General features: G+C 42.4%; 2 protein-coding genes across 2 annotated transcripts; both read left to right on the forward strand.

Moving 5' to 3' along the window:
• The first annotated feature begins 1,169 nt into the window (after positions 1 to 1,169).
• PIN4 (peptidylprolyl cis/trans isomerase, NIMA-interacting 4) lies at positions 1,170 to 4,657 on the forward strand. The gene is made up of 4 exons (XM_034424088.3): positions 1,170 to 1,279; positions 2,776 to 2,849; positions 4,092 to 4,211; positions 4,483 to 4,657. Exons 1-4 carry the CDS (start codon positions 1,240 to 1,242, stop codon positions 4,639 to 4,641), a joined length of 393 nt encoding a protein of 130 aa, XP_034279979.1. The 5' UTR covers positions 1,170 to 1,239; the 3' UTR covers positions 4,642 to 4,657.
• A 903-nt stretch (positions 4,658 to 5,560) lies between these two features.
• GLA (galactosidase alpha) lies at positions 5,561 to 21,112 on the forward strand. The gene is made up of 8 exons (XM_034424089.3): positions 5,561 to 5,682; positions 7,876 to 8,559; positions 13,195 to 13,369; positions 14,585 to 14,762; positions 16,435 to 16,526; positions 17,370 to 17,531; positions 18,634 to 18,831; positions 19,692 to 21,112. The coding sequence occupies exons 2-8, from the start codon at positions 8,393 to 8,395 to the stop codon at positions 20,007 to 20,009; spliced, it is 1,290 nt and encodes a 429-aa protein (XP_034279980.2). The 5' UTR covers positions 5,561 to 5,682; positions 7,876 to 8,392; the 3' UTR covers positions 20,010 to 21,112.
• Positions 21,113 to 21,131: the final 19 nt, after the last annotated feature.

Consider the following 21,131-nt stretch of genomic DNA (forward strand, 5'->3'; position numbering starts at 1 on the left):
TAGGGAAAATAAAAGAAATGCCCTGGTAGGAGAAGAAACGAAAAAGAGCCCTGTAATGAGGGATCGTCCATTGCAGGGGTGAAATCCAGCAGGTTCTGACAGGTTCTGGAGAACTGGTAGCAGAAGTTTTTAGTAGTTCAGAGAACCGGCAATTGCCACCTCTGGCTGGCCCCAGAGTGGGGTGAGAATGAAGATTTTGCAATATCCTTCCCCCAGGAGTGGGGGGGGAGGGAATGGAGATTTTGCAGTATCCTTCACCTGGAGTGGTGAGGGAATGGGGATTTTGCCATATCCTTCCCCCAGGAGTCGGGAGGGAATGGGGATTTTGCAGTATCCTTCTGCCATGCCCACCAAGCCACGCCCACAGGACTGGTAGTAAAAAAATTTGAATTTCACCACTGGTCCATTGGAATATTAAGATATATATGTATATGTATGTATATATGTATATATATATATATGTGTGTGTGTGTGTATATGTGTGTGTGTTTACATATATACATATACATATACATATACATATTACAAATTATTCTAAAAATACGAGTTCCAGATATATTGGTAAAAAAAGAGGCAGACATACTGCGAACTCCAGAACTTAAGATTTTAAAATTTTAAAAGAATTAAAATTTTATTTTACTAAGCTTTCGTCAGCCATCTGCTAACATTGTCAGAGTATTAAACTACCATTATATATTAATGGTATATTAATATATAATGGTATATTTATTTATTTATTTATTAAATGTATTTATATGCCGCCATTCTCCCAAAGGACTCAGGGCGATGAACACAAGTTAAGAAACAAGTACAATAAAATCATAATTTAATCCAAATAATTAATTAGTAGTAAATAATAAAGCCCGGAATCAGTCTCAGCCTATTTGTTTGAAAAGCCAAGTCTTCAAGTCCTGACGGAAGGAGCGGAGATCAGGAGCCGTCCGGAGCTCAGTAGGCAATTCATTCCAGAGGGATAATATAATGTGTGTGTGTGTGTGTATATATATATATTATATATATATTATATATATACACACACATCTCTTCTGAATCAATGGGCACAAGAAGCAGTTTTTGCCATCTTAGGTGCTGGGATTGTTTACTTAAAAGTCTGCCTGCAGGCATTTCCCAGGGCAGTTGCACGGGGGGGGGAGGCTTCCTTGTCTCAGTCGCGCGCGGTGACGTCACAGGAAAGCGCCTCTCCGTGCTGTAGAAAGGCAGGAAGAAACCCGTAAAAAGATGCCTCCGAAAGGGAAAGGCGGCGGCAAAGCGGCAAAAGGTGAGAGATGGGAGACCGGAGCCTCCGACTTCTTCTCTTTCCCAGTTTCTGCTTCCCACTCCTACTGGGAGAGGAGGAGCCGGCCAGTTCTGCTCGGCCAGCATGAAGCGGTCTCGCCTTAAGGTGGTGGCCAGGCAAGGAATTGTGGGAGTTGTAGTTCTTGCAGAGGCCTGGAAAAGGGGCTCGCCCTGTTTAGCTGGGACAAATGCATCGCTTTTTGGTAGCATAGAATGGGAGGCATAAGCAGGTAGCTGGGATGCGCAGGGCTTCCATTCGTTGCCATCAGGGCAGCCAAAAATTCACAAAAATAGGGGGAAAAAATCACAAAATGGGGGGGGTCACAAAATAGGGGGGGAAATTCACAAAATAGGGAAAAAAATCACAAAATGCGGGGGAAATCACAAAATGGGGGGGGAATTCACAAAATAGGGGAAAAAATCACAAAATGGGGGGGGGAATTCACAAAATAGGGAAAAAAATTCACAAAATAGGGGAAAAAATTCACAAAATAGCTTTTCTCCTCTGTCAAAACTTTCCCTTTTTGGCTGGATGCTAAGTGAAATGGCCCTTATGGGCACGGTGTGTTGGGGTGGAAGCCCCAAAGGATGACAACAAGCATGTGTATTGTGGAAAGCCCCCCCCAAACCCAACAACCCCCCTGAAGAATGAAATATATGGGGAAGTATTAAAAAGAAATGGATGCGGTGGCCCAGTGGCTAAGACGTTGAGCTTGTCGATCAAAAGGTCGTCAGTTCAACAGTTTGAATCCCAAGTGCCGCGTAACAGGGTGAGCTCCCGTTACTCGTCCCAGCTTCTGCCAACCTAGCAGTTCGAAAGCACATAAAAAAAATGCAAGTAGAAAAATAGGCACCACCTTTGGTGAGAAGGTAACAGCGTTCCATGCGCCTTTGGCGTTGAGTCATGCCAGCCACATGACCACGGACACGTCTTCAGACAGCACTGGCTCTTCGGCTTTGAAACGGAGATGAGCACCGCCCCCTAGAGTCAGGAACGACTAGCACATATGTGTGAGGGGAACCATTACCTTTTTACCTTTAAAAAGAAACAGAATATTATATTTCCCCAAAGGAAGAAATATGCTCTTAAGGGAGGTAGAAACCAGCTTTTAGAAATGCCGATTTGGTAATCCATTCAGAAAGACTGGATCAAGACAGAAATTCAGGTAACAAGAAACAAAAGGTTGAAAAAATTAGCTCAGACAGATACCTAGGTTTTGCATTTCCCCTTTGGCCTATAGAGCCCGCCATGGTGATGTCTCCTTGAAGACTTGGTTTGCAACCAAGCTCGAAGCTCAAACTAACAACATTTTCCTGTTTGCTGTCTGATTCCACCAGGTGAGCCATGATAGCCTGGAGCTCAGATGCACCCAAAACATTCAGTCCAGCCCTGCCCATCTGATTCAGCAAATGGAGGCGCAAATCAGGTGAACTCTCCACCCCGATTCACTGTTGCTTTGTGTTCTTGTGTCTTTAAAGGAGGAGCATCTTCTGGCAGTGACGCAGCCGACAAGAAAGCTCAGGGGCCAAAAGGAGGAGGCAGTTCCGTGAAGGTAGGTCTTCTGGTCAGTTTGAGGTAGCATCCAAGGATGCCATTCCAGTCACGAACAGGTTGTGAGAGTAGAATGAGGTGTCGTTCTCTCCAAGCCAAAAATATTTCAGAGTGGGGAAAAATTCAGAAAGAAACTGGCGGAGACCTGGATTTGCCTCCCCAAATGCTCAATATCCTAAAGGTATTAATATGTTTATTTTCAGTAAGTAACATTAGAGATTAGAAATCAGTATCTTCAAATCAGTTTTGACTCCTGGCGGTGATATGGACAACTCCCTGCAAGTTTTCTGGGCAGCACTTTTTCAGAAGTGGTTTAATCATTAAATTAAATGCTATTGTCAAATAAAGCTCTGCTAATGCAAATCTCTGGTTGTTTGCTACTCAATCTCTTTATCTGAAAAATATGAAAGTGTGAATCTTAAGACTATCTGCCTTGTTTCCTGATTGCTTATTTATGCTCTATGACTATCATTAAGTGTTGTACCTTATGATTCTTGATGAACGTATCTTTTCTTTTATGTACACTGAGAGCATATGCACCAAGACAAATTCCTTGTGTGTCCAATCACACTTGGCCAATAAAGAATTCTGTTCTGTTCTATTCTATTCTATTCTATTCTATTCTATTCTATTCTATTCTATTCTATTCTATTCTATTCTATTCTAATTCTAATTCTAATTCTAATTCTAATTCTAATTCTAATTTTAATTCTATGCAAAGGCATTCTTTGACAATTAGAAACCAATTACCCTGATTAAAATGGCTTGCTTCTTAGCCTCTCACCATCCTTTGTCAACTAGCCATAAATTGGGAAACTGCACTAGAAACTATATCAAGAATTAGCCAGCAAGAGGTGAATGGTACTGTGGCTTAGTTTACCAAGTACTGAGGAAGGTAACTCTAAGAATAAAGGTAAAGGTAAAATTTCCCTATCAGTCATGTCTGACTCTAGGGAACAGTGCTAGAGTCTGGTCATTGGCCAGCATGGCTATATGGCAAAGGCACACGGAACTCTGTTACCTTCCCACCGATGTGGTACCTATTAATCTACTTGCATTTGCATGCTGTCGAACTGCTAGGTGAGAAGGAGCTGAAGCAAGAAACAGAAGCTCACCCCATTGCGCAGAACTCAGGTCTCAAACCCAGTCTGTCATCTTCTCCAGTACTCTTAAGCTAAATGTGGAAGGACCTCTCTCTATGTATCTATTATTTCTGTTTTGGGTTGGATTTTTTTATTTTTAGGTGAGGCATATTCTGTGTGAGAAACACAGCAGAGCTCTAGAAGCCTTGGAGAAAGTCAAAGCTGGGGTGCGTTTCAGTGAGGTCGCTGCACAGTATAGTGAGGACAAAGCCAGACAAGGGGTAAGTTCTTTTTTTCTTCTCCAAAGTAGAGCAACATTTACAGAATCATTTCTTAAGATGAATAAAATGTTTTCTCCAGTTGCATGACTTATCACTTTACCTTTTCTCTTGTTTTTGCCCCAAATTTGGTTTCTAAAGTTCCTTAACTATAAGAACTGAAAGGCAAAATCAATGCATATATATATAGAATATTCTAGCAAATGAATTTATATAGGGTGGAATAGGTCATTTTCACCACCCTTTGCATCATTCTCTTGTGCTTGTTTTCCAGGGAGATCTGGGCTGGATGAGCAGAGGCTCCATGGTGGGGCCCTTCCAGGAGGCAGCGTTTGCCTTGCCCGTCAGCAGCATGGACAAACCAGTGTACACAGATCCCCCTGTTAAAACCAAGTTTGGATATCACATAATCATGGTGGAAGGGCGAAAATAATAAACGTTAAACCCTACGCCAGGAGTTTTTGACTCTTTGATTTTCTCTCTGCTTGTCAAGCATTGTGAAAAAAGAAAGACTTGGCTTTTCTTTCAGTGTGTGTTACTGGCTCCAATATATATGACATTATTCCACATTACCGTATTTTTCGGAGTATAAGTCGCTCCGGACTATAAGACGCACCTACCTTTTTTGGTGAGGAAAACAAGAAAAAGAAATCTGCCTCTGCTTCTGCTTCCCAGCAATTTTGCCTCCTTGCAGCAAACAGCAAATAGCCTGCTTTACTTTCATTTTTGTTTTCAGCATAGCTTGATTAGCACAAGAAAAAAAAAATCTGCTCCCAGCAATTTACCTCCTTGCAGCAAGCAGCAGAGCCCCGTGCAGCAATAGGCAATGGCAAATCCCTGCAACCTGAAACAGCTGAGAGTTGGGAGGCCGATCCAAGGGACAATCAACTTGTGCTAATTAGGCTGTGCTGAAGCCGAAATGGGCTGTTTCTTCTTGCTGTTTGCTGCAAGGAGGTAAATTGCTGGGAGGCAGAGGCCATAGGGTGGGACCCACTGGGTGGGTGGGGCTACATTCAATGTATAAAACGCACCCAAATTTTCACCCCCTTTTAGGGGGGCAAAAGGTACGTCTTATACTCCGAAAAATACAGTATGTAGATCTCCCAGTTTGTCCTGGTTCTTTTGGGAGGTCAGTTTATACAGAAATAGCGAAGTATTTTGTTACCTGCTTGTGACACAAAATGAATATTGAGTGGCGATCTACTTCGGCTATCCAAACAAAGCAAAAGCTCAAATGTGCCCACGCATTTATGTACTTACGTATGTTTGAATTTAATAAAGGAGAATATTTGTAGCTCAGGCTTGACATGAGGAGTTCTTGGTGCTCCCTGATCTTGCTTGTTTTCTTGCAGACATTGCAAGCCTTGGTGGCGCAGCAGACTAAAGTGCTTTTAAGTAGCATCAGCTGCCTGCAATTACTGCAAGTTCGAATCTCACCAGGCTCAAGGTTGACTCAGCCTTCCATCCTTTCGAGGTAGGTAAAATGAGGAGGTGGATTGTGGGGGCAATAAGCTGACTTTGTATAAAAAAGAACACCGCTTAGGAGGGGCCGAAAGCCCTACTAAGCAGGTATATACAAAAGTATGAAGGCTATTGCTTAACGCATTGTAAGCTGCCCTGAGTTTCCGGAGAAGGGCGGCATATAAATCGAACCAATAAATAAATAAATGACCCAAACTAGGTAACATCATCAGATAGTTTGAGTCATGAAACCTCGGCAAGCTCAGAGAGCACCAAGGACTCCTCATGTATGAATTTATCCTGCATTTTCCTTGTTGCATAGTCCTGTTTGGGGATTATTTTTGTCAGAGCAATGATAATAATGAAGTCCGTTGTATAGGTCAAAAATGAAGTTTATATTATGCTAAAGGTGAATCTATAGAGATTCTCAGTCATCCAGGTCATGGTTGTCCCGAAGGTGCTTTTTCAGGAGGCAACTGGACATTCTTGTTTTTTCGTTTGAAGACATTTCGCTTCTCATCCAAGAAGCTTCTTCAGCTCTGACAGGACAGTGGGGAATGGAAGGATTGATACTCCTTGAAGACATGTGATCTGCATCCTTTTTTCAGAGGGTCATTGAAGCACTTGGAGGTTTATCTGTGTCCTCAGGGTCACCTGAGTGGTGCTCCTGGTTCCTATAGTCTGCATTTTTTTCCCTCTGGAAATCCATTCCTCCTCCCACACCATTCGAAAGGCGTCCATCCCAAATTATATAGCTAAAAGTCTGTAGATTCTCAGTCATCCAGGTCATGATTGTTCCAAAGGTGCTTTTTCAAGAGGCAGGTGGATTTTTCTCTCTCCTGAGGACACAGATAAATCTCCCAAGTGGCCTCAACGACTCTCTAAAAGGTTGCAAATAGAATAGAATAAGTTTGCCACTTTGAATGTACACTAATTGGCATATATTAAAAAACGAAATTTTTAAACCAGAGATATTTTTTTAGGGATTTTACCAGAAACATACAATAGAGAATTGCAATATTTAATTGTGAATGTTTTAACAGCGGCTAGAATCGTATTTGCTAAAAATTGGAAAGGAGAGAAATTACCTACTGATGATGAGGTTAATTAAGAAAATGATGGATTGTGCAGAAATGAGTAAATTGACATTTGAAATTAGAGAACAGGAAGATAAACAATATTATTTGATATGGGATTTGTTTTATCAATGGATAGATAATAAAACATGGAGATGAAATATGAAATATGAGGTTGATGTAAAGATAAAATATGTGAAGTTCTTTCTTATGAGAAATAAGCTTTTGTTATAAATTGGTATTCTGGAGATGGGATTAAGCACAAATAATGCTAACCAATCTGTCTGTAATTGTTTGGAATGATGATGGTTTTATGTTTTGTTTTTGTTTTAAAATAAAAAATCCTTTTAAAAAAAATGAAATTTCATTGCAAATGACCAACTGTCTGCAAAGCCTATCAATCCTTCCATTCCCCACTATCCTGTCAGAGCTGAAGAAGCTGCTTGGATGAGAAGCAAAACATCTTCAAAGAAAAAAAAAACAGAAAGTCCAGTTCCCTCTTAGGGGGGAAAAAAACCCCAAAAAACACCACCTTTCGGATTAAAGGTGAGTGGAGGAAAGCATTGCTGGAAAGCAGCTGATTAAGACGCGAACCAGCTACAAAATAAATTTAGGAGGAAGTGGAAGAGGTTTTCCTGGAGAATAGTAGCTAAACTGTGAACCAGTTTAAATAAATACAGACACGAGTATTGGAAAATACAGCTGGGAAATAGATATTTAAATTATGAACCAGTTAAAAAATAAAAAAATAAATAAATAATATTTACAAAAAAAATTATGTACCAGTTAAAAATTAGATTCAATAAAATATGAGAATAAACTTGAAATAAATAAAATAAAGTATTGTGGAAGTAACAAACTATAGAAGGAAATGTTGATTGTTTATGAAATGACTTTTAAGAGAGGAGGAAAATACTTTTTGTCAAGATTATGGATATTAGATGTCATTTAAGAGAAGTAAAATATAGCTTTGAGGTAATGAGTTTTAGAATTGAGGAATATATATGAAATATTGATTGTTAAAAGATAAAGATTTAGAATAGTGTTTATTGTTTAGAATTTTGGGTGTAATAGTAGAATGATAAATGTTTAGAATAAGATTTTTGTCTTTTTTCTTTTTTTTTTTTAAGATGTAAATGGATAAAATTTGGAAAAAAATTGATTGAGGGAATGTGAATAATTGTACTCATTTTATGCCGGACATTTGCTCTAAAACGATGTATTTTATGTTTTTTGTTTAAAAAAAATTAAAAAAAATTGGGGGGCAAAAAAAGAAAAAAAAACCCCAGAAAGTCCAATTCCCTCTGAGGGGGGAAAAAAACCAAACTCCCCCCCCCACCTTTGGGATTAAAGGTGAAACCGGCCTGCAGGCTTGGAAAGGGTTAACCCCTGCCCTCAATCACGTGACCCAGCTTCCATCACAAGAGGGGAAAAGTCCGCAAGTTTTTTTTTTTAAACTACTTTTCCTCCTGCGGGAGACGATTGGCTGAGTCCGAGGAGCCTTCCGATTGGCCGAAGGGGCGAGAGCAGGAGGCTGCGATTGGCTTGCCAAGGAGGGAACGGAGAGCTGCGATTGGCCGAAGCGGATCGTTCGGATAGTCCGGCTGTGAATCGTGAGGGAGGAAGGAAGGAAGGAAACAAACCGGTATGGCCGGAGCGGCGGAGGTGGCGGCGGCGGCGGCGCTGCTGGCGGTCCTGGGCTTGACCGCCGCGCTGGACAACGGGCTGGCTCGGACGCCGCCCATGGGCTGGCTCCACTGGGAGCGCTTCCTCTGCCAGACGGACTGCGAGCGGGAGCCCCGCGACTGCATCAGGTAGGCGGAGGGGATGCTGGATGCGGTCCCTTGGGGTTCAGGTTAATAAGAGTTCGGAAGGGACCTTATAAGGTCATCTAGTCCAACCCCCCCCTTTGCCCAAGCAGGAGACCCTACACCATTTCTGACAGGTGGCATTTTGGGTCTCTTCTTGGAAGCTTTCCCACCACTGGGTTGGGACAAGCCTGCCTTATTTCCCCCTCCCCACCCCCAGGGGGAAGGAATATGGGACTTGTAGTCCAGAAAGTGCTGGGGCTCCCCCTCCTCCAGGGCTGGAATTTGGTGGCTTCTTCCTCTTTGGAGAGTCACCTTGGACTGTGCTCCCACTGGAGGTCGCCTTGACATTCATGGCAGACATTTGGCTTGATTTCCCTCCTCCCCTCTGCCTTACCAAACCCTGGCAGAGAAGCCCCAAAGCACTCCTCAGAATAGAATAGAATAGAATAGGGTAGGGTGGGGTGGGGTGGGGTAATAATAATAGAATAGAATAATAATAGAATAGAATAGAATAGAATAGAATAGAATAGAATAGAATAGAATAGAATAGAATAGAATGTAGCGCAGGGAAAGAATAGAATAGAATAGAATAGAATAGAATGTAAAGTAGGGATAGAATAGAACAGAACAGAATAGAATAGAATAGAATAAATAGAATGTAGAGTAGGGATAGAATAGAATAGAATAGAATAGAATAGAAGAATAGAATAGAATAGAATAGAATAGAATAGAATAGAATAGAATAGAATGTAGAGTAGGGGTAGAATAGAATTAGAATTAGAATGTAGAGTAGAGATAGAACAGAACAGAACAGAATAGAATATAGAATGTAGAGTTGGGATGGGATGGGATAGTTATTGTCACTTTGAATGTACACTGATCGGCATACATTAAAAATGAAATTTCATTGCATACAACTCCCAAAAGGTCACCACCTCCAATATATACCACATAAACATGACTAAATAAATAAATGTAAAAATTATGCATCTACCCACATCTATGTTACAGTAGTGGCCAAAATTGTGAAAACCTTTTGGGGAAAATGTATTTTCTAAAACTAGCTAATAACATCATTTTTTTTTAGTAGTACCATAAAATTATCTATCAATGAAAAGATAATTTAATCAAGAATGTAATGCAATCACTTTTATGAAGGATTTGCTATTAGAATAGCAGTTACAGTATAGAAGAAAAGTGAAACAGAAAAAACGAGATATACAAAAATTATCACCATGTCAGCTAATACTTCGTTGGGTAACCTTTAGCATGAATGACAGCCTTACGTCTTCCCATGGAGTGTATAAAAGTCTTTAAGTTCTGCAGCTGTTCTAATGTGAAACCAAAATTGAAGGATGGCTTCTATTAACTGGATTTTATTGCTGGGTCACTTCTGACTAACAAGTTTCTTTAGTCAGCACCATAGATTTTCAATTGGGTTAAGGTCTGGGATACTCCCAGGCCATTCCAGCAGTGGAATAGGATTATCTTGAAAAAGATTATCTTTTTTTTTTCTCAAAAAAAAAAGTGGTGTTATTAGCCATGAAACCTCCAAAATACACTTTTCCCAAAAGGTTTCCACAATTTTGGCCACTACTGTATATGACATGGAGAAACAACGGTCTAATCCAGATGTATACATGTGCATGGCAAGAGAAACAAATCTTGTGAATTTACCAGATGGATGGCCTAGGGAACAAAACTGTTAAAGAGAATCAGGTAGTCCTGTTAGAAATACACTGCTCAAAAAAATAAAGGGAACACAAGCAGAAGACATCCGAGGTCTGAATGAATGAAATAGCCTTATTAAATACTTTGTTCGTTACATACAGTAGTTTTGTGTTCCCTTTAGTTGTTTGAGCAGTGTATAAACTACTGTATGTAAAGAACAAAGTATTTAATAAGGCTATTTCATTCATTCAGTTCTTGGATGTCTTCTGCTTGTGTTCCCTTTATTTTTTTGGGCAGTATACTTCGAAACCTCCTTCCAGAGGGGAGCAACCGAAACAAACTGTGAAGTGGGTGTGGGGGGGAATCGGTAACAATGCTATGAGCTCTTAAGCACATAGAGCTTATAAGCAGTATCCTGCACTGCTGGATGTAGGATTAAATGCGTCAATTCGGCTCCCCTTGAAAAGGTTAAATCTAGGAATGAGCTAACTGCTAATGAAAAGCAGCATGGAGCTTCCAAGGCAGGTCTCGCTTTAACTGCCTCCTTTCTAAAGTGTGAATTGTCCAAGCTTGACTGTGCTAAGTCTTTCCCCCTCAGACATACATTGGGACCCCTCTCTCTCACACACTCACACTCCTGACTCACAAAACACACATCTTAACTAGGCTGTGTGCTTAATCCAGCCAAGGAGGAGCCCCATAAGAAAGAGTCAAGACCAAACTGTATTTCAAGTACAATAGAAATTTGTGACATCAGTCTGTGCTCCTGCCAGGAGGGGTTGAGGCATCTTGGCTGCTTCAGATCTTCTTCAGGACACCAGTCCAGCTGGTTTGCAAAGTGATTCTCCATAGGCTCCAATGTATGTTCCTTTCTTGGGAACTTCAGTGCTTCAGCTCTTTTTCTCATAGCTCTTGTGCTTCAGTTGGTCCATCGCCAGCCTTATCTTGTCTCCAGCACCTTCTCTCTTCTCTCCTCTCTTCTCCAGGCAGTCTGACCCACTCTGTCAGGGGTGAACCCCTTTTATTCTCTTTTCCCTCCATTCTAGCTCCCGTCTGATTGGTAGTCCAGTTTCGGACTCAACCGTTTTATTGGTCCTAAGCGCGACCATTTAATTGGCCCTGAAGTCCAGAAGCAGACCAATCCCCATTTCAGATTTTTTTACGCACCCTTTTCCCATTGGCTGAAAAGGACAGGTTTTCAAGCCTCAGCATTAATAAGAGTGAAGCATAGTTATTTTACTATCTCCTAGTTATTTTACACCAGAATAAAGCACTAGTTGAAGTAACATTGTGCTAAGATATAAGGGGCTCGTTTGGGCGTAGCCTTTGGTTTTGTGTGAACAGTCAGCCAAGTATGACATCATAGTTTCATAAAACTATTATTAAACAAACCACATTTTTTTTACTGATTTAGCACCTTTATTTATTGTTTAGCACATTTATTCGTTTCAGCATGTTGATTCATTTGTTTTTTTTTGTTTTTTTAACATACATTTTTTATTTTATAAACAAACAAACATACAATTCTTAAATCAATCATACAGTGTATCATCTGAGTACATCTTTTGTACCTTCTTGTTATTCCTCCAGTATTTATCATATCTTAATTTTATCATTTCATTTATTGTGACATTCCCCCCAAATTTCTTACTTTTCTATTAATACATTTATCTATCTTTTTATTTTAATAAAAAAAAATTTTTTTTCAACAATTTTATCCCCAACCATCCTTCAACCCCCCCATCCCCCCACACACACCCCTCCGACTTCCCAGAGCAAAAACAGGGTATAACATTTAACAAACATGAGCTAAAATAAACTAACTTATTACAAGATTCAAAACTCCCTCACACTCTTTAACTCCCCTTTTAAAAATTATTCATCAACCTTCCTTTTATAAATTCTGTTATCACATTTCACATTTGTTGCTAAGATCCTTTCCATACCTTCTTATCAACAAGACATTCTTCAAAATATAAATTTCAAAACTTTTTTTTTAAAAAAACTATCCATTAAATTTTAAATCATAGTTTCATAAAACTATTATTAAACAAACCACATTTTAATGCAGTGTATGGGGATTTATCTGAAATGATGGGTTCACAAAAAATGCTAAATCATGAAACACGGTTTAGAAATTGCAAAGACTGATTTGTACATAAAACTAAGATCCAAATAAGCAAACTTGGTCATTATCCTTTCTTGCAATTGCAGTTGGGCTGTTAGCAAGAAGAAAAAAAAATTCTTAGCAAACAAAACAATTATTACATACAGTACAAGAAAACGGAATAAAAACAAATTTACAGCAACCAACAAGAACCAGCATGTTCCTTTGGTGGCAATTATCAAGTTTTGCCTCTGAAGTTTGCAGAACCTGCCAGTAAACAATTCATAATCTAGGAAGATCTGTGACTCATTTCCTAAACTTTCAATGACTTGAGACGAGTGTCTCATGATATGTTTTTATATTGGGATGTCAATACATAAGGCCAATTACAGAACAGAAAATCATTTCCTCAAACGGCATAGAATATGATTGTTTCTAGAGAGAAAATGCTCCAGTCCCTTTTTAGCAAAGAACAGTAATAAGCCAAAGGTGGCACACAGCATCCTCTCTAATGTGAGCCATTGCTCCAGTTCAGCTCTACTGCGCGCGCCACCTGCCAGCCAGCTGGTCTTTGGGTCTCTGTCGCGCATGCGTGGAGGTGGGACGTGTGATGGGGGCCCTGCGCATGTATGCATGGAGCCCATGCGTGCATGCATGTAGGGGCCATGTGTGGGGAGCACGCACACATTGCATTTTGGGGGTTCAGGTGCGCACGCTTTGGGCACTCGGTCCAGAAAAGATTAGCCATCACTGGAATATACAATCTAAATTTTTCCAAGGAATGAATGACTGTTCTCTGTTGTTCAGTTTCTACTTCCTTATTCACTTCTGGCCTTTTGCCCTCCCTCTCCTTCTCCCAGCGAACAACTCTTCATGCAGATGGCTGACCGGATGGCGTCGGAGGGATGGAAAGACGTCGGGTACCGTTTCCTGTGCATCGATGATTGTTGGATGGCTCCCACCCGTGACAAACAGGGACGGCTGCAGCCAGACCCCAAACGCTTCCCCAGCGGGATTAAGAAACTCGCAGACTATGTGAGTTGGGTGCTTGGGAATTTTCTCCTGGGAGCTTCTTCCAACTTGGGGCAGCTGGAAAATTCAGGAATGCCGGATTGATGGAAACTGCTGGTGCTGTTAATCCAATTTCTCTCTAACAAAGGTGGGAGAGGTTTCCTAAGCAACACCATTTATACTTTACCTTCTGTATTAATTTCTAACATAAATTACTCTCTTAACTCACTCTCTCTACAATTCCTTAAGAATCATTGTTGTTGTTGTGATTTGTGAAGTCGTGTCCGACCTATTGCGACCCCATGGACAACGTTCCTCCAGGCCTTCCTGTCCTCTACCATCCTCTGGAGTCCATTTAAGCTCACGCCGACTGCTTCAGTGACTCCAGCCCCCTCCTTCTCTGCTGTCCCCTTCTTCTTTTGCCCTCAATCGTTCCCAGGATTAGGCTCTTCTCCAGTGAGTCCTTCCTTCTCATTAGGTGGCCAAAGGATTTGAGTTTCATCTTCAGGATCTGGCCTTCTAAGGAGCAGTCAGGGTTGATCTCCTCTAGGACTGACCGGTTGGATCGCCTTGCAGTCCAAGGGACTCACAGGAGTCTTCTCCAGCACCAGAGTTCAAAGGCCTCCATTCTTTGGCACTCAGCCTTCCTTATGGTCCAACTAAGAATCATTAGTTTCATTAGAGTCATCAACCAACTAAGATAAGAATAATTATGCTGGGTCAAATCAAAAAGATCTAACCTGGGATGGAGTTTGAATCTCTGACTCCGATTAATTGTTTTTCTCAAATCTTGGAAAATGGGACATCTGATTCCTTGTTCTCTGTCTTTGGTAACTGATATTTAGAGGTAGACTGCAACTGTGGGTGATGGCTTTACTTGGGTATTTCCTCTAGTATGTGTTGATAAAACTAATCTGCGTCTCTAATCTGGATTTCTGCTCCTTCTGCTGAGTGGTGGCATGCTTTTTCTTGGTGTCTTTCTTTCTCTCTCTCTCTCTCCCTCCCTCCCTCCCTCTCTCTCTCTCTCTGCCCCTTAAAAGCAGCCTATCCAAACATGGGCCAGATGTTTTAGGCTGGGGAATTTTGAGTGTTGTAGGCCCACACATCTGGAGAATGCCAGGCTCTGAGAAACTTTAGTTTGAGTATGTTTTATTTTGGGGGGAATCCTTAGGAAGTACAACTTGCCTGCCATTTTCTGATCTTGCCTTTGCTTTTCCTGTTGGCCCCTGTGATTCAAAGGTCCACTCCAAAGGTCTGAAGCTGGGCATTTATGCAGACATTGGGAACAGAACCTGTGCTGGCTTTCCCGGAAGCTACGGCCACTACGAACAGGATGCAGAGACCTTTGCCAGCTGGGAGGTGGATCTGCTCAAATTCGACGGATGTGACTTTGGGACTCTGGAGGAGATGGCTGAAGGTTTGTTCCTTATGTTCATGCAAGATGCTAAGCCGTGTTTCTGGTGTTCCAATGATCTCTTGAATAAGCCACGGCTGGAAGGATTCACACAACCAATATCTCATAAAGCAGGGTTGTCCAATGTTGACAGCTTGTTGGCTAGGGAATTCTGGAAGTTGAAGTCCACAGCTTTTAACGTTGCCAAGATTGGGCACCCCTGTGAATCAAGTATAGCTGACAAGCCACTGTTGGCCTCTGTTTTGTTAGTTTATATGGAAAGCAATATAAATAGATGCCAGTACCATCTAGACCTGTGATGGCGAACCTATGGCACGCATGCCAGAGGTGGCATGCAGCCCCCTCTCTGATGGCACACGAGCCGTTGCCCCAGTTCAACTCTGCTGTGCATGCGCATCTCCTGCCGGCCAGCTGGTCCTCAGGTCTCTGCCACGTATGCGCATGCATGGGCGTTGTGGCCTGCCAGCAGCCTGTGTGGATCGTGGCTGATCTGACAACAAGGAGGCTGGTGTGGTGTCGCGCCAGCAGCCTGCGCAGCCGGCGCTCGCGTCGGACAGCGAGGAGGCTGAAGAGGATGTGGTGCCAGAGGCAGAGACTCAGCCAGGGCCTTCAGAACCTCCAGAGGCTCCTTCAAGTGGAGAGAGCAAAGTGGAGGAGCGTCTCCTCAATGCTCGAGCACGCAGGGCTGCCAAAAGGCAGGAGTGGCTACTGAGGAGGAGGAAGTCTCCTCGACAGTAAGGCTTGAGGATAAATGGCCACTCCCTTAGCCTATTTAAGTCACACGCCGTTAGTACGTTTCTTGCTGGAAACAACTTGTAATTATCATCAGAGCATTTTTGGAAAAGTCTTATCGTATCTTGTTTTCTCGGCTGGTTGCCAACCTTTGCCGGACTTTGTTTTATTCTTGCTACTTAATAAATTTGATAAGGACCGTTGGTGTGTGTCAATATCCTCGGGAATCCGGAGCTGGGGCAGAACAATGGGCGGGAGATGTACAGGGGGAGTGCATGCACATGCGGGGGAGCGGGGTGCATGCGGGGGGCACGTGCGCATGTGTGGGGAGCAGTGCATGTGTGGGGCCACACGCACATTGCATTTTGAGGGTGCAGGTGCGCGCGCTTTGGGCACTCGATCTGGAAAAGGTTAGCCATCACTGATCTAGACTTTGGCTATTGATATTTGTGCTTTCCTGCCACCTGACTGGCACTAATACCGTCTTAAACTTCCTGCCATTTTTAATGAGTGCTTCTACCACTCATTACCGTTGGTTTGGGAAGATCTGAGGAGCCCTGCCTTGGGAAGAGGGACTAAAAGATCGCCATGTTCCTTTCCAATCCTCTAAATAAAGATGGCCCTTATTTAGCAGCTGCCTGGTTTAGCAACCGTTCACAGTTAACGACGACGAAAAGGGAATTTTGCAACTCAATCCCCGCATTTCTGACCTTCGCAGGTCTGTTAAGCAAAGAAAAGCTGAAGTAAGATTGTAACCAGAGTTGCGGTTTCTTTCACTTAGCAACTGCTTCACTTAGTGACGGAGTTGCCAATCTTAACTGTGGTCACTAAACGGGGACTACCTGAAGTCAAGCTTGGCTGACGGAGGCCTATCTTTCGTTGCGGATGTTGGAAAAATCTGGAATATTTTAATGGCGGGGGGTTGCTTCTTTTTTCCTACCAGGTTATAAGAAAATGTCTTCGGCTTTGAATAAAACTGGCAGAAGTATTGTATATTCCTGTGAATGGCCACTTTACCAGAGACCCTTTCAAAAGGTAAGGGGGGGGGGGAATTCTTTTGAGCTCATTCTAAGAGAAAATGGTCACCAGGTTGTACGTATCTGGTAAAGAATACATTGTTTTGACCTAGGCTCCCTTAACAAGCAGGAGGCAGGAATTGGTCCTGGCAAAACCTCTTTTATTTACACAACTGTGAATTACGTTCATTCACAGTCAGCACGGTTTGTCCAAACAGTTTTTCAAAGGAATATTTCTCAACACACCTTATCTCGTTTGGCAAGCTGCCAGGTAACTTGTTTCCAACCGCAGTACAAGGCAAAACTTGGCAGTCTCTCAGAGTCACGGAACAAATTGTTTCCTGCAAAAGCCCACTCCCTGTTCGCTCCTCTTTTGTTTCCTACGGGAGGGGCCAAACACCTCCAAGGTGGGGCTTTACTCCCAAGTCGATCCTACTTTCTGAGTTGTTCTTGTCTTCTGGCAGCTCTGAGCATGCGCACACTGGGAACGGGCTCCAGCTGTTCCAATTGCTGTCTATCTCCCCCTCTGCCTCCGACACAGAGCCCTCGTCCGAGCTTTTCCCCAGCCCCCAGGACTGGCCCATGTTCCTCCCCAACCTCCTCGCTGTCCGACTCTGCTGCCATCACAACATACGTACTTGTGTCAAGCAGGGATCTGACTCTGTATTAAAGCAGCTTCCCTACAATTTCTCAAGTTTGTTCAATTGTAGCATTTATTTCTGAGGTTTTCCTACTTGCAACCTGAGCAGAAACCACTCTGTTCCTTTTTTTTTTTTTTTTTTTACTTTGGAGTCTCTTCAAGTCGATGTTTAGGGCCAAAGGGTGTGAAATTAATGTTTCTCCTTTGCCTCTTTCCTGGCAGGTCAACTATACCGAAATTAAGCAATACTGCAATTACTGGAGGAATTACGCTGACATCTCTGATGCCTGGAGCAGCATCAAGGATATCTTAGACTGGACTTCTTCTAACCAAGACGTTCTGATCGACATAGCAGGGCCGGGTGGCTGGAATGACCCAGACATGGTAAGAAAACATGCCCTGAGGCTCTTTATCCCATCCAGTGTAAATGCATCTGTTAATGGCCTCCGTATTCATCAAAGAAATGGTAAAATCAAAATAAAATCACTTTTGTTGTAGTTAGTTGCAAAGTCGTGTCCGACCCATCACGATCCCATGGACAACGTTCCTCCAGGCCTTCCTGTCCTCTACCACCCTCTGGTGGCAGGTAGACAGACCCTCTTATGTCCCTACTGCGTACTAGTTGTAAGCCTTGTTCCCTTCTTCTGCGTCCAATGTAGAAGCTGCAGCTGCAGAACAATTCACCGCTATTTTAATGCTGCTGTTGTAGCAGATTCGGACAGTGAGGAGGTTTGGGAGGAACATGGGCCAGTCCTGGAGTCTGGGGAGGGCTCTGTGTCAGAGGCTGAGAGGAGGCCAGGGCTGTATGTCAATTATCAGCTGCCTTCGGAGTCAGACATCAGTGAGGCAGACAAACAGCTGGAGCCTGTTCCCAGTGTGCGCATGCGCAGAGTTGCCAGACAAAGGGAACAGCTAAAGAACAAGGGTCGACTTGGGAGTAAGGCCACAGGTGGACGGTGAATGGTCCCTCCCAGAGGGAATAAAAGAGGAGCGAAAAGGGAAGGGAGTTTGCAGGAGACAATTAGTTCACTTAATTGGTTCGTGGCTCTCCGAGACTCCTTGCCAAGTTTTGAAGATATCGGCCTGGCAGCTCTCCAAGCCAGAGAAGGCCTGCGACTGTAAATTCACCCTTGAAAGACTTTGCTGAATGTGAACGAGAGAAATAAAAAAGGATTTTTGTAGGGATAAGGAGTCTTGCTGCCTGGTTTGGGAATGCCTAGGTCTGAACACCAGTATCTGGTATGGACTAATCCATAACCTGGTTTCTTTGGGTTTGGGCTTAACAGTGTATCAACTCAAAGTTTCCAAGAGATCTTCCCATCACCTCCAAATGGATTCTTTGAAGGCGATCTTCCCAGGGGTTGAGTCAGGGACTCTTCTATGATCTTTGATGGGCCTGGGGAAGACGCCAGAGTCTTTCCGTTCCTGCTCTCCAGCTGAATTTTGTAGCCTGAAAGGCATCCATTGTAAACTTTTCTTATTCCAGCTAGTGATTGGAAATTTTGGGCTGAGCTGGGACCAGCAAATAACACAGATGGCCTTCTGGGCTATTATGGCGGCCCCGCTAATGATGTCCAATGATCTGCGTCAGATCAGCTCCAAGGCCAAGGGTCTCCTCCAGAACAAGGAAGTGATAGCGATCAACCAGGATCCGCTGGGCAAGCAGGGCTACCGAATTACCAAGGTAAGTCCATCCATGGAGGTTTCAGCTGCAGAAAGTGCTTGTCAGCGGCATGTGAAGACAGAATTACATTACGCTATAATTGTGATTTAAGGTACCTCCCTCCCATTTATCCAATTTTGAATACAGCCAGCATTTTCGTCCTTGAATAAACATACAAGTCTCTTGCATCCAGTCTAGACAAAGCCCTTAAATGTATGTTAAATTCTATTTACGTTGCTTGCATCGTTTCGCCATTGGCCTGTTCCATTGCACAAATGATAATCACCACGAATATTTTAGAATTGAGTAGATCCACCCTCCCTCAAATACATTCCATTAGCTTTAATATACTTTGCATTTTGTGTAATAAGCGTACACTTGAAATACACTACGCCTATTTACAAGGAATTGATAGTAACTTAAAAGAGCATTCTGGTGTGTATCCTTGGTGATGGTTAACTTTTAGAACTAAGAAGGGGTAAGTTTCAATGCTGATCAATTTTGCAATCAGGTTATTAATGTAACAAGATCAAATAGGTAGACTTGATTTATTTATTACAGCCATGTTTGGTCTCTTGGGTAGAGTGGTATGGTGGCCTAGAGGTGGAGCTCTCGCCTCACAATCAGGAGGCTGTGAGTTCAATCCTAGGTAGAGGCAGATATTTCTCTCTCTGGGCACACTGAGAATATATCTGCTGAACAAAACTCCGCATTGGGGACAGGAAAGGCATCTGGCCATTAAAACTCTCTGCTCCATTCAGTTGCCCAGACTCCACCCTGCAAGAGTTTATGGGGTCATTAAAAGAAGAGGATTCTTGGTCTCTGTGTAATCTGATTAAAGGTGCATTCATGCTTCTTCTGACTGATGTTATTCTCTCCAGGACAATACCTTTGAGCTGTGGGAACGCCCGCTCTCTGAAGGAGCTTTTGCCGTAGCTGTACTAAACCGGAAGGAGATGGGTGGGCCCCAGGCGTATGTCCTCGCTACCATGATCATTGGCGATGGCTTAGCTTGTAATCCCAGTTGTTTGATCCAGCAAATTCTGCCTACCAGGAGAGACTTGGGGCTACACAACTGGGTTTCGTTTTTGAAGCTGGTGGTGAACCCAACGGGTACTGTTCTGCTGAAGATAGTGGTGAATAAAAATTTGCTTTTTATTGGCAATGGAAGATTGGGCTACTCTAAAGATCTCTTATAACATGACAACATTCTCCCCTCGCAAATTCTTTCGAGAGGATCGAAGGCTAAAGAACCTCCCGAAGAAATCAAAGGAAAATCGCTGTAGAGTCTTTGCTTCAAGAGACGGATGCTGATATGGTCTTTTCGGGATTCTGAGATTTTTAAACCTCAAAAGGATGACATTATCTGTCTTTCTTTCTGGAGGCACAGCTGGGATCAAAATTAGCTCACTTGACCGTGTTTGTCAAGTGGTTTTATACAAACACAACTGTTGTATTACAATGGTAGCCTGTTTTCTTGTGCTGTGGGCTTTGCCGGGACTCAAAAAAGATGACCGCAATTGTATATACTTGCAACTGCTTCTCAACAATCACTAGATGAAAATTAGAGATATGTAAGGATATAATAGCTGTACGGGTAAATTGTGCAATAACCAAAGAAATTTTTAAAAGAGGATTTGGGTGCACTTTGCTACTCCTAAAACCCAACAGACAGGATTTAAAAAGTACTACATAACTTGGAACAACTTTGGGCTTTTGGCAAGTTGCAAAAGTTTCTATATTGGGACTGGAGGCTCTGCACCTACATCGGAATGGCACTACCTCGACTCTGACCTTGAGAATTCAAGCCCTTAACATCTGAACCTGAATTTTCCATTTCATTAAAATGCTTTTCTCAAGATTTCCCTCTCCATTGTTTCAATAAATCTTTTCTGCCTGCACTGATGTCCAAGGCAGCCACTAATTGAGGGCCCAGATTATGATCAAGTCAGCAAAACTGTCACATTTATTCCAGTTGCTGTTACTGCTTGAAGGAGAACAAAGACCAAAGGAATCTAATCAATTCTTTTGAGCCAGTTCGCGGAAGGAGAGGAGAATGTCAGAGTTTTGTGAATGTTTCTTCAAATGGAAGATAGTTTCCATCACGTTCTTTTAATAAATACGTACATTAAAAATTGCAATTAATGTCTTGAAGAGGATGATTGTGGAACAGTTTTTCTTCTTTGACGTTGAACATAATATATTTTGAGTAATTTTTAATATGCTTTCAACAATATGCTTTTGAATATAATGTGCCAAATAATAGTTAAACAATAAATGTGTAGAAGTAGAATGTGTAAAATTGGAATTATAGAAACTTA

The sequence above is a fragment of the Pantherophis guttatus genome, chromosome 12, assembly GCF_059756535.1.
Source record: "Pantherophis guttatus breed Tessera chromosome 12, ASM5975653v1, whole genome shotgun sequence".
Classification (NCBI taxonomy): domain Eukaryota; kingdom Metazoa; phylum Chordata; class Lepidosauria; order Squamata; family Colubridae; genus Pantherophis; species Pantherophis guttatus.